Here is a 12,315-nt window from a genome sequence, read left to right as displayed (position 1 = left end):
TTGGGACTCATTCACAGAACAGTCGCCTAGATGGCAAGATTAGTACTAAAGTATTTGCAATACCTATGGGTTATGAGAATGATAAGAGGATCAGTCAATATTCGAGGACGAATGTTCCAAAGGGGGAACAATGTTACACCCCACAATATTACGTCCCACAATATTATATTAGGATGATATTATGCTTCACAGTATTAAATTACGACGATGTTGCACCCTGTAGTATTGTACGTTGAATTTGTCATAAGGTAATTGGCATTAGTCCAAGGAAAAAGATTATTTAGAGATTATAAGGATTATACTATTTTAAACAAATGATGATTAAATTGGTGAAGGTGAGAGGGAAGCAAGTCAAAGAAAATGAATTTTTCGCCCAAGTTTGGCATATTGAGGTAAAATACTAGCCAAGCATTAATACCCGATATTTATGGACTAGTGCCAAATAAGGTATTACATGACCATGCTAGTAAGGTGTACAAGGTATGTTAAAAGAGAGTAGTATTTTAAGTAAGTTGAGATAATTCTTAATTATGCGGATAATTGATTAATTATCGGGTAACCGGACATTACCTAATTAACTGAGGATATATTAGATAAGCATTAAAAATCATGAGATGGCATCCCCTCCTTTTAATTTAAAATGACTCATAAGTCATTACAAATAGGTGGCAACTAAGTTAGCCAAGAAAGGGACACCACATTCTTATCATTATTACACAATTCTTACCATCAAAACCTTAGAAACCCTTTACAATTTAAAGACATTAGAAGTTGGTAATCCAAGAACGTTAGATATTTCAAAGCTTTCTACAAAGCTTTCTTTCTCATATCTTGGAAACAAATTACAATCAGAATGTTAGAAATATTGACAATTCAAGCTCCTACAAGATATTAACAACGAGATTTCTTGCATCCAAATTCTCCTACAAAGAATATTATACAAATTTTTTCCTACTCCAAGTATGTTAAGGCTATCCCTTATTTCTTTTGGCATGATCTATACGACACGAACGAAACAAGAAAATGCACAAATTCCATAAATGACTCTATTCATAGAAATATTAGAGATGTCTTTTTTTTTGTAACTAAATTATTTTATTAATCACTAAGTATCGATTACAAAACTATAGCATAGCTAAACATAGTTTGCTATTCTTCTCTATACTCATCTTACTATACTACCTAGAAACATAGGCTATACACAAAGGATTTGTTTTTAAGAGTGACTCTAACACTAATTATATAGGTTATTTCCTTTGAAATTTGCTCCCATGTTCTGCTTTTCTTCTCAAAGATACGTCTATTTCTCTCTATCCATATGTGGTAAGCTACTTCTGCATATATCATTCTAAACACCTGCGCATGCTGAGTTTTCCCTTTGGCTTCAGAAATTGACCATTTTAGGAATTGCTGCCAATTACTAACTCCCAGAAAATGCCTACCAAGCTAGTTACACATTTTACTCCATACTTGAGTAATATATTCACATTGCCCAAACAGATGATCTCTTATTTCCACTTCTTTCTTGCACATTGCACATTCTGTATCAACAGATATTTTCCAGTTTTCTAGACTGTCACATGTCAACAATCTTCCCTGTACCATGAGCCATATTATGAACTTTGCTTTTGGCCTTGCTGCATTTTGAAACATCAATGTCTTCCATTCCATCCTTCGATAGTCTCATAGAAAATGGCGGTAGATTTGTCTGATCATGATTTTTCTCTGATTTCGTAAAACCTGTCCAGCTTCCAATACACTATGAGCCTCAATTACTTTTCTTACCATCCAACATGCTTGTTGAGGTATTTCCATTGTACTCATTTGTTGATTTTTGATATAGTAAGTATGAATTCAGCGGATCCACAACTTGTCTTGGTTATGAGCTAAATCCCAGCAGGTTTTGGCTATAGCTGCTTTGTTCCACAATTTCAGGTATATTAAGTCAACCTCCTACCTTAGGTAAACAAACTCTATCCCAGGCTATCAGAGCCTTCTTTGTGATCTCATTTCTCCAGACCAGGCATAGGACCTGCATATCCCCTCTACCAATTTGATTACCTTTGTTGGCAGGATAAACAGTTGTGCCCAAAAAGCCTGAATCATAAACAACACACTTTGGACTAACTGGACCCTCCCCTGCATATGATAGATTCTTAGTAGTCCAAGAAGTAATCCTCAATATTCATTTTATCAATAAGAGGTTGTCATTGCATTAAACGCAGTTTCTTTGTGGATGAGGGAACTCCTAGATACTTGAAGGGAAGTTCACCACATTCAAGTCCCAACATCTATATGATTTGCTGCCTTTCTGTCACAAGACCCCTCCAAAATAAGCTTCACTTTGACTAAGATTTGCTTGTAAACCTGAAACTTGAGTGAACTGATTGAACTTTTGTTAAATTGCTTTCACTATCTTCAAATCACCTCTAGCAAATAGAAACAGGTCATCTACAAAGCTTAGGTGAGTGATCCCTAGCTTTGCACACCTAGGGTGATATTTGAACTCTTTCTCCTCCTTCAAACTAGCCAGATTCCTGCTTAGGTACTCCATTGCAATGGCAAATAAGTATGGTGACATAGGGTCACCCTGCCTTAGTCCTTTTGCAGCATTGAAAGGTTTTGTTGGCTCACCATTAACTACAATTGAGTAGTTGACTTTCTGGACACACTCCATAACCCAGGATATGAACAGCTGGGGAAATCCCAGTTCCTCCATCACTTGCTTCATGTAATGTCACTCCACAGAATCATATGCTTTTTGAAGATCTATCTTAATCATATATCTAGGAGATAAGTTTTTCCTAGTATAAGCCTTCACCAGTTCATGTGCCAATATAATATTATTTGCTATCTTCCTCCCAGGTATGAATCCTGCTTGAGCTTCATTGATCACTGTACCCATAACACCTTGTAATCTGGCTGCTAAAACTTTGGATATCAGTTTATACAGGACAGTGCAATAGGCTATAGGTTTGAATTCCTTAATAGTTCTAGGCTTAGACACCTTGGGCACCAAGGTTATAGCTGTACAGTTTATGGCTCTATATAGCTTTCCAGACTTGAAGAAACCCATAACAGATTCCATAACTTTACCTTTTACAATAGTCCAAGCTCTTTTGAAGAAAAATGCATTGTAGCCATCCACACCAGGTGCTTTATCATCACCAATTGAGCACAATCCTTCATAGATTTCCTCTGTAGTCACATCTTTGCATAACTCAATTCTTTGTTGTTGAGTGAGTTTAGCTCCATTACACATAACCATTTTATCTATAGCAGGGAGGGTTTGGGCAGCAGTTCCCATAAGTGATTTATAGAAGTCAACTATCTCCCTTTGAATACTTTCTGCATCAGTTATCTTAGTGCCTCTAATAGCTTGCAACTCTACAATTTGCTTTCTTTGGTTCCTTTTTGTCATTATAGCAGAGAAACATCTAGTATTAGAGTCACCCAATAAATCCATTTTGCCCTAGCTTTTTGTTTCAAAGCCCCTTCTTCAATCATACTCCATTTCTCCAAATTCTGCATCAACTCCTTCTCTTTCCTTAGCAGGTCATAATTGCTATTAACATCTATGATTTTTTGCACATGTTCCAGCTCAATTCTACCCAGCTCTATCTTCTTCTTGATAAACTTAATTTCCTCTACATTAAGTTTCTTCAATACTGTCCTTAAAGCTTTGAGTTTCATCCACACATTCTGCATTTTCTGCCTGTGAAACTTTTGGTTCCAGATCTGTTGTGCTTCAGACATAAATCTCTCATGGTCAGCCCAAACATTAAAGAATTTAAAAGGAATTTTCATGCTTCTCTGTATCTCATTAAATGTCAGACACATAGGAGCATGATTAGATATAAATAGTAGATTATATACAGTTGCTATATGCCCCCATTGCATCATCCATTCATAGTTCCCAAAGACCCTATCTATTCTGCTCCATATTCTGTCCCCATCATCTTGCTTGTTGGACCAAGCATAATAGTCACCTTCCCAATTCAGTTCATTTAGCTTTAATTCTTGAATACAATTGCTGAAGTCTTGAGTTTCAGCTCTTGTAACTAGATTCCCATGCTTCTTATATTGCAATTGCAGAACAACATTAAAGTCTCCCACAATTATCCAAGGAATGGTTGTCATTTAATCTATTACTTTTAGATTATCCCATAACTCCCTTCTTTGCTCAACTGTATTATACCCATAGACTATAGAGATTGCATATTCTTCATCTTTCATAGCATTTGTGATAGTACAGTGAACAACCTATGCTTCTGCTTTAATCAGCTTCACTGTATAGTAGTTAGAATCCCATATAACCCATATTCTACCATTTACTTTAGCATTGTAGTTATTAATCATCTCCCATCCAGGTGCTATGTGCTGGCTAACCTCTCTAGCCTTATTCTCCTTAATTCTTGTTTCAATGATCCCTGCTAGTTTAATATTTTTTGTTTTCAGATAATTCTTTAGCTCCTTCCGCATATACCATTTATTGATACCCCTTACATTCCAGATAATCCACTTCAGTTATTGAGTTTTAAATCCTCCACCTCTGTCATGAGGTAAGGTAGAGTTTTCACTTGTACTTGTTGTTCCTCTTTTTGCACTACTTCTACTAGGCTGTGGAATTAAATTGGGAAAGTTTTTAAGACTAAAATTCAGGGCTTTGTTCTTTCCATTGTCCACTATCTTTGTGCTAGTGCTCCCTTTATCTCCAATTGACTGATATTGTCTTGCTTGTTGCATTTACTCTAGTAAACATTGTTGGGATCCTTCCTTGTTAATTGTTGTTGATCTCTCTGTCATTCCATTTGTCTGAGGCACCTCTATATCATCTGGTCTTGGTTGTGCATGTTCTACATTCACATCATTTTTAACAGGCCCTTTGGTTCTCCACTCATAGGTAACTTTCTTTGGCTCTCTTCTTCTTTTTGGTTGTATCTCCTTTTGTTCTTTAGGTCCTTGCTGAGTATGACATATATGCTCTATAATTTGGCATTTGTCACAATACACTGGTTTCCATGCATATATTATATCCTGTTGAAACATTCTTCCTCTAGAGTCCATCACCATTATCTCAGTAGGCAAGGTTTTAGTCACATTTAATTCAATAAGCATCCTTGCATAAAAGATTCTTGTTTGCTTAGTGGTACACTCATCAGCAAACAGGGCTTACCAATAGCACTAGAAATTTTACTTAATGTTTCATTTCCCCAACAGCTCATTGGCAATTTTGGAAACATCACCCATAGGGGGATATCAGTTAGAATTCCTTGCTAATGTCAAAGTTTGGGGACCAAGGCTTGAGAATTATTGGCCTATTTCGTATAGTATGAGGACCAGCAAAAACAATTCTATGCATATCAGATATATTTTGGAACTTTATAACATAATAGCCATCTTCATGAAGAAACAAATCTGGTTCTACAATATCAAGCCAGCCTTAAGCAATATACCTTCCCATAGCATTATATCCTGGATTTTCACCTATAATATAAGCAATCATTGCTGCACTCCACCTCTCTTCTACTTCCTTCACATCTTGCATCTCCAGTTGTACCACAGTTTGTCCATCTATAATCTGAGGAGAGACATATTTCAGTGCCATTCAATGAGTAGCAACTCGATTTTGTTGAAAGAGATTTGACCACATTCTGCGCTCAAGTCATCGATCTGTAGTGTTAATCTCATTAACCACTCTATTCACTTCATCTCTACATCCATTAGCTTCCTCTCTTTGTTCAATTGAAGTTTCCTTGCTTGGTTTGACCTGCATCGCCACTTCTGTTACTGTTCCATTGGAGCTACCTTCTATTCCAGCAGTTTCCTTCATCGAGATTTGCTTAGCTTGAATTGAAGTGCTCAGCGCCAGTTTTCTACTAATTTCTGAGCTATTTGATGGATCAATTTCACCCTTTCCTTCTCCAACTCCGTCGTGTTGCTTTGGTGTATGCATGTCCTGTCCAGCCTTCGATTTGTTGCTAATTGAGCTTCTAATGTTAGAGATCGGTGTGTTAGGAACCTTTCTCAGTCTTCCTCTTCCTCTACCTCGCCCTCTAGAAATGGCAGCCACACTCGGTGCACGTTTAGCTAACGTGAGCTGAGAGCATTGCACGTTAATAATAGAGATGTCGATGTTCTTGATTCCCTATGTGTCATATTATTCTATCATCTGTTCATAGGTTTCAAAAATACGTAAGTTGGTAAAATTTATTTCATGATATTAGACAGAGGCATGATGGACTTATCATGTACCAAGAGATTTTATTAACGTATTTCATATGCATTTCATGCATTTATACATGCACATTAACCCATGACTAGATGGAATTATATATATATATATATGGGATATGGGAAAGGTTCTGGCTTTACATACGTGCCACCACCTGATTAGCTGGGATACATTAATGATTTTGCCCACAGTGGCCGAGATGATATGATGGAATGCCCTTAGAGGCGTGATGATGTTACGAATACATGTACCTAAGCACGATATGACATTTATACATATATGCATGTCATTTTAAATATTAAAGGATTTCATAGAGCTATTCAGATTTACATGTCGATTCTTTTACTCCATGTTTATCTCATGTCTATTGTCTATTGATTTTCATTCCTTACATACTCGGTACATTATTTGTACTGACGTCCCTTTTTCCTAGGGATGCTGCATTTCATGCCTGCAGGTCCAGATAGACAGATCGAGAGTCCTCACTGTAGGCGATCAGCTCAGCGAGAGATGTTGGTACACTCTATTTGCTCCGGAGTTGCTTGTTTGGTCAGTATAATTTAGATGTGTATTGTTTGGTATGGTGGGGCTCTGTCCCGACCTTTACGATATTATGTATTCTTAGAGGCTTGTAGACAGATGTCATGTACGTAGATTCTTGTATGGCCTTGTCGGCCTATGTTTTGAGTATATAAAGGATCATGCCGGCCTTATAGGCCCGTACGTCATATGTATAAGCTTGCATTACATGTTGGATCGTCCAATGTTGAGTATTTCTCCATGTTTTTTTCTACTTATCTTACGACAACCTCTATGGTTCATTAATCTATGATAGTATGATACGAAAAAATATGTTATGTTGGTACTGGGTGCCCGTCGCAGCCCATCGGCTTGGGTCGTGACATGCGCATTCGAACTTCAGAGACCCAACAAAGTGTTTATGCGGCCACACTCAAAATTGTGCGGTCCGCGATGGGTGTTATACGGTCGCGCTCAGTTTTATGCAGTCTGCGATTTTATAACTTCAAAGAACCAGTAGTCTGAACCTGGTATCTCCGCATCCACATTCAATTTTGTACGGTCCGCGAGGGGTAGTCTGTGGCCGCACTCACTTTTGTGCGGTCCGAGCTGTCCTTTTCTGAGAGGCAATACCTTTCTTTTCAATTGTAATTCATTAACAGATGTTGAACCCCAATTCTAACTGACTTTCACTACTTGTGTGTTGCAGACAATGGTACATTCCCGAGGTCGAGGTGATACTTCCAAAGGGAGGGCAGAACCCTCTAGAGGCCGGGGTCAAGACAAACCCAACATACCTCTGTCAGTTCAAAAGATAATCGGCGAGAAAGCAACTGCCAATAGAGCCCCAGACACTTTTTAGACTAGTGAGTATGTCCCCTCCGGGGAAGCTTCTAAAGGAAACTCCGGGCAAGCATAGCCAGAAGTCTAGTCCCAATAAATCCCCAAACAATTCCCGGGGAGATTGCATTTGGTTGATGAGTCCTCCTATTCTGAGGGTTCGGAAGAGGGTAGTGGAGATTCTGAACCCTCTCCCTCACATGCATCCCCAACTGCAATCAATTTAGATGACGATGATGATGAAGTCCCGGATGAGGGGAGAGGGGGTGATACAATGGTAGGAGGCATGGCTAGATCAAGAAAGCCGGAGGTGTGGGCTGACAGGTTTGTCAATGAGAAGGCATATTCCAAATTCCAGGAATGGTGGCCATAAAGGTCGGTCACTCTTGAGCGACAATTCATCACCAAAGACCTGAGCCAGCACAATCCAAATGTTCTAAAGCAATTCATAGAGAGAAAAGGATGGAAATGGTTCACCAGTCTTGTACTAGATGCCAATGAATACCTCGTCAAGGAATTTTATGCCAATGTTTCCCACATCAAAAAGGGTACAAAAGTGACGAAGGTCCGAAACTTGAAAATCCGGTTTGATGGCCAAGCACTGAACAGATACGTAGGGTTTGAGGAGGTTAAAGTTGTGCAATACCTGGAGAAGATAGCCTTGGGCCAGGAAGTTCGCCCATGGCTAACTGCGATACTTGCTATTTCGGGGACAACACCCGTATGGCTTACAGCAGGAGTGCCAATTGTCAGAGCCACCCTTAACTTTGAAGCAAAAGGGTGGATAACATTTGTGTGCAGCCGTCTTGACCCTTTCCAGCATGAAAATGTCCTTCCAATTTCCCGAGTAGTATTGGTAGCTTCCATTATGGTAGGATATCCTATTAATGTAGGGAACTTGATGTCCTACAACATCTCCAATGCAGTCCAGAAAGAAGAAAGATCTTATCCCTACCCCAACTTTGTCACTGAGTATTTCAAAGATCAAGGGGTAGAGCCGAGACATTTTGATGTAGAGGTGAAGGCTAAAAAGCCTTTCTCATGGTATCACCTCCAGGGAGAGGAAAACCCTAAATTCAAGGGTAAAGCCACTACCTCCACTAGCCAGTCTGAAGAGCCAGGGGTAGTGGCCACTGGATTCGTTGTCGAGCCCTCTACAGCTACTGGTACTTCTACCAGAGCAGCAGCCTTGCCTCCTCCGTCTTCTGACCCATCTATCTCAGTGCCACTATCAATGCCTTTATCTTATACCTACCCTCAGACTGCACTGAGGGTTTCCCAGACACTATCCAGTCTCAAGAACTGGATGCAAGCAGTACCACAAAGTTGGCTTCCATATCCAGTGCAGTGACAGCTTAGTCTTCAGCCCTAGCAGTGCTTCAGGTACCTTCATCAGTGGAGGACTCATTAAAGAAGATTCTAGACAACCAGAAGAAGATCTTGGAGACTTTTGATACACATGGGAAGGTTATTGCAGACCTGACCAAGCAGGTTAGGAAGATAAAGAAGTCTTAGGCCTCAAATAAGCCTATGGAGAAGTTGGCTAAGGAGGTTGAGAAGATTGCACATGTCGGGGACTTGCCAATGGACCTTCTCATGGAGGAGACAGTCCCAACAGCACATGCAGCAGATCCTGAGGCATCAGAGGCAGCAGCCAGCCAGTCTAAGGAGCCAGCTGCAACATCACACACTGCTGAAGAGCTGATTCAGATACTTAGCAACCCCGTAGTCCCCCAGTCAGAGGATGTGGAGATCCAGTTAGAGGATACAGAGGGTGCTAATGTTGAGGACCCAATTAAAATAGACCACATATAGAGTTCACTTTACTCTCTACCCCTTTTCCCTATTCTTATTTGTTATTAGCATTGAGGATAATGCTATCTTTCATTTGGGGGTGGTCCATTTTGATTTGATGACATTTGGTATGTAATAACCATTACACTATTTTTTTTATCTTTGTTTATCTTTATTTTCACTTTTGGTATGTATATATTCGTTATTTTCACTTTTGATATTTATATATTTTTACCATTTGATGTATATATTCATTTCCATTTATGTATATATTCAGTTTAATTTTCGTAGTTTACTTCATAACTTCTTTCGCTATTTTTACTTAGTAGCATAGCTTCTTATTTACTTTATTAGCTTCTTTTTTATTTGTTAGCTTCTTTTTTAGTTTTGTGTTGATAATAAGCCTTTCGTTTTCTTAATGCCACGGTTCTTTCAAAAGGTGGATGTTGTGTGATCGGGCGGCTCTTCTCAACGATGGATGGCGTGAAAACCTTCTTAAGGGATTGGGTCCGTTTTCTTTATGTTTTGGTATATATAGTAGTAATGAATAAAAGTGTCTCAAGTAGGCTTCACTTGGTACTAATACATTTACCTTCGATCGTATGGTTAGAAACAAGTTGATTGGCAAAGAATAGCTCTAGTTGTGACCTTTAGACTCTTGTGTTGACTAAAACAATCATCGAGTGATTTCTTTGAGCCATTTGTGATGTTCAATCTTAGCTAGGATTGTTGTTGGGCCCTCGACTCTGTTCTCTTTAAAAATCCAACATCTTGTGAGGTAAGGTATTGAATTGCAAGTCCAAGTTGCGTGCCAATAAGTCTAGAGCTTATCCTGAATGTTTGTCTAGGCGAAATTCTAAGTGCAGCTCGACTTGAGAAATGATTGTAGGCTCTCCTTGATCCAATTTGAAACTTTAAAGCTTCCGTAGCCTACCAATGTGATATCTCTAGTCAACCTCTTTGAGCCGAAGCCCTTTTTCTTTCAATAACCATGTTACAAACCTTTATCCGTTCTTAATGACCCTCTCTTGGCACCCGATCCTTCCTTGGCATTCTTGATAGACAAGTGGAAAAAGCATAAGTTTGGGGGAGAGATGAGGAATGTGAACGTGATAAAAGGTACAAAAACAAAAAAAAAATGAAGAAAAGGAAAGGCAAAGAAAAGAAAGAAAAGCCAAAAAGAAATATGTCAAAAAAAATGAATAAGATAGAAAGTTGAAGGTATTCAAAGAAAGCAATGATGAAAGGCATGTAATCATTTAAAAAGGAGAAAAATGATTGTCATGAGCAAGAAAGAATGAAAGTATGTCTCTCGAGTTCCCCTAAGGAAGAAGAAAATTACTCATAGAGTCAAGAAAGTATGAGCCGAAATGAGAAAATGGAGTGCTTAAGGAAAGATGAAACCATCATATGCCAATAAGTCCTACCTTGACCCAAAAGCCTTTTTTACATTCCTGCAAAATCCCTATATGATTTCAAGATCAGTGAGCTTACATTAAAGGTGATTTACATAAGGGGCAAGCTTATGGTACTTAGAGCCGGACTTGTGACATTCTTTTGAGAGAGATAAGCGTAGTTCTTCACAATCCTTATTTTGAGAGTTACATTCTAAAGTGAGATTTGCTTATGGAGAGTAGAGGAGGAGGAGTTTGGGTTCCAAAATGACCTACATAATAGAGCGAGCTTCATTTGTGAATTAAGTCAACTCTTGATGCTCTAATGTCATAATAGAACTATAGTACTCAAAAGGTCACAACATAGTGTTGTTGAGGGTAACTGTTAGTCCCAATTGATGCATGATTGATTCACCGTAGGCTAGCTGAAATATACTTTTTGATCTAGGGAGTGGGAATTACCTTATTTGCTTGAGGAAAAGCAAAACTTAAGTTTTGGGAGTTGATAAGTAGGGATTTTAACCTATTATTTGCTCTCTTTTACTTGTATTTTGGGCCAAAAATGCGTGAAGGTATTCCCGGAAACTAATGTAATATGCTTGCTTGCAGGAATTGTTCAAAATGAGACAAAGGAGTCATAATCAACTCATAAAGGAGTCAAAACTTGAACAAAAACCAAGACGGGGCCAAGAGATCTGAAATGCAAACCGCACAAATATTGTGCAGCCACGAAAGCCACAACGTAACCACGATCTAAAATATGCGGTCCGGAAAAGTGAGGTTCAGAGAGTTGCATTTTCAGGCTAAATGATAAGCGCAGACCACACCAGAAATATGCGGCCGCGACTGAAATTATGCGTAGCACGATGCATGAAGTTCGGAGAGCTCACAACTTGAGCAAAAGAAAGAAGTACGGTCCACGTCAGAATTGTGCGGCCGCAGAAGTCCCTTACGCGGCCGCGATTGAAATTATATGGTCTGCAAAACTCAACTCAACCCAGATACAGATTTGAAGAATGTGGACCGCGATCAATTACGTGGCCGCGAAAGCAAGAATGCGGTCGCGCTCAGAATTACGTGGCCGCACAACCTCCACAGGGGTATTTTTGTCCGAAAATTTTAGCTTAGTATAAATAGAACATTTTGTCATTTCTAGGTTATGTAATGTATTATCTGAGCACGTGAGATGGTTGTACCATCCATTTTGGGCAATTTTGTACTAGAATTATCTTTCAACGTTAGATTTTCATCTTTTAATCTAGTATTATGAATTTTATCTTCTTTTCATCTTTAATTTCTGTTATTTCCATGAGTAGCTAAACCCATAGCTAGGGTTGTGACCCAATCATAGTATGAGTATTTAATTTTAGGGCTTGAATGTGAATGGGTTAGTGATATTTAGCCTAGTTCTTGCTAGAACTATAGAATTAATGGTTGCAAATATTGATTCATGCCTTTATAACTTAGTCTCTACTTGAGACAGAGGGACTAAGTCTAGAAAAACTAGACTAACAAGGAATTGAGGTGAACTCA

The 12,315-nt window shown here is 38.8% G+C and overlaps 1 protein-coding gene across 1 annotated transcript; it reads right to left on the bottom strand.

Moving 5' to 3' along the window:
• Positions 1-3,420: 3,420 nt before the first annotated feature.
• LOC107829432 (uncharacterized) lies at positions 3,421-4,140 on the bottom strand. The gene has a single exon (XM_016656895.1). The coding sequence runs from the start codon at positions 4,138-4,140 to the stop codon at positions 3,421-3,423; it is 720 nt and encodes a 239-aa protein (XP_016512381.1).
• Between the last annotated feature and the right edge of the window lie 8,175 nt (positions 4,141-12,315).

This window comes from Nicotiana tabacum, chromosome 5 (genome assembly GCF_000715075.1).
Source record: "Nicotiana tabacum cultivar K326 chromosome 5, ASM71507v2, whole genome shotgun sequence".
Taxonomy (NCBI): domain Eukaryota; kingdom Viridiplantae; phylum Streptophyta; class Magnoliopsida; order Solanales; family Solanaceae; genus Nicotiana; species Nicotiana tabacum.
This window is presented reverse-complemented; position numbering and strand designations above follow the sequence as displayed.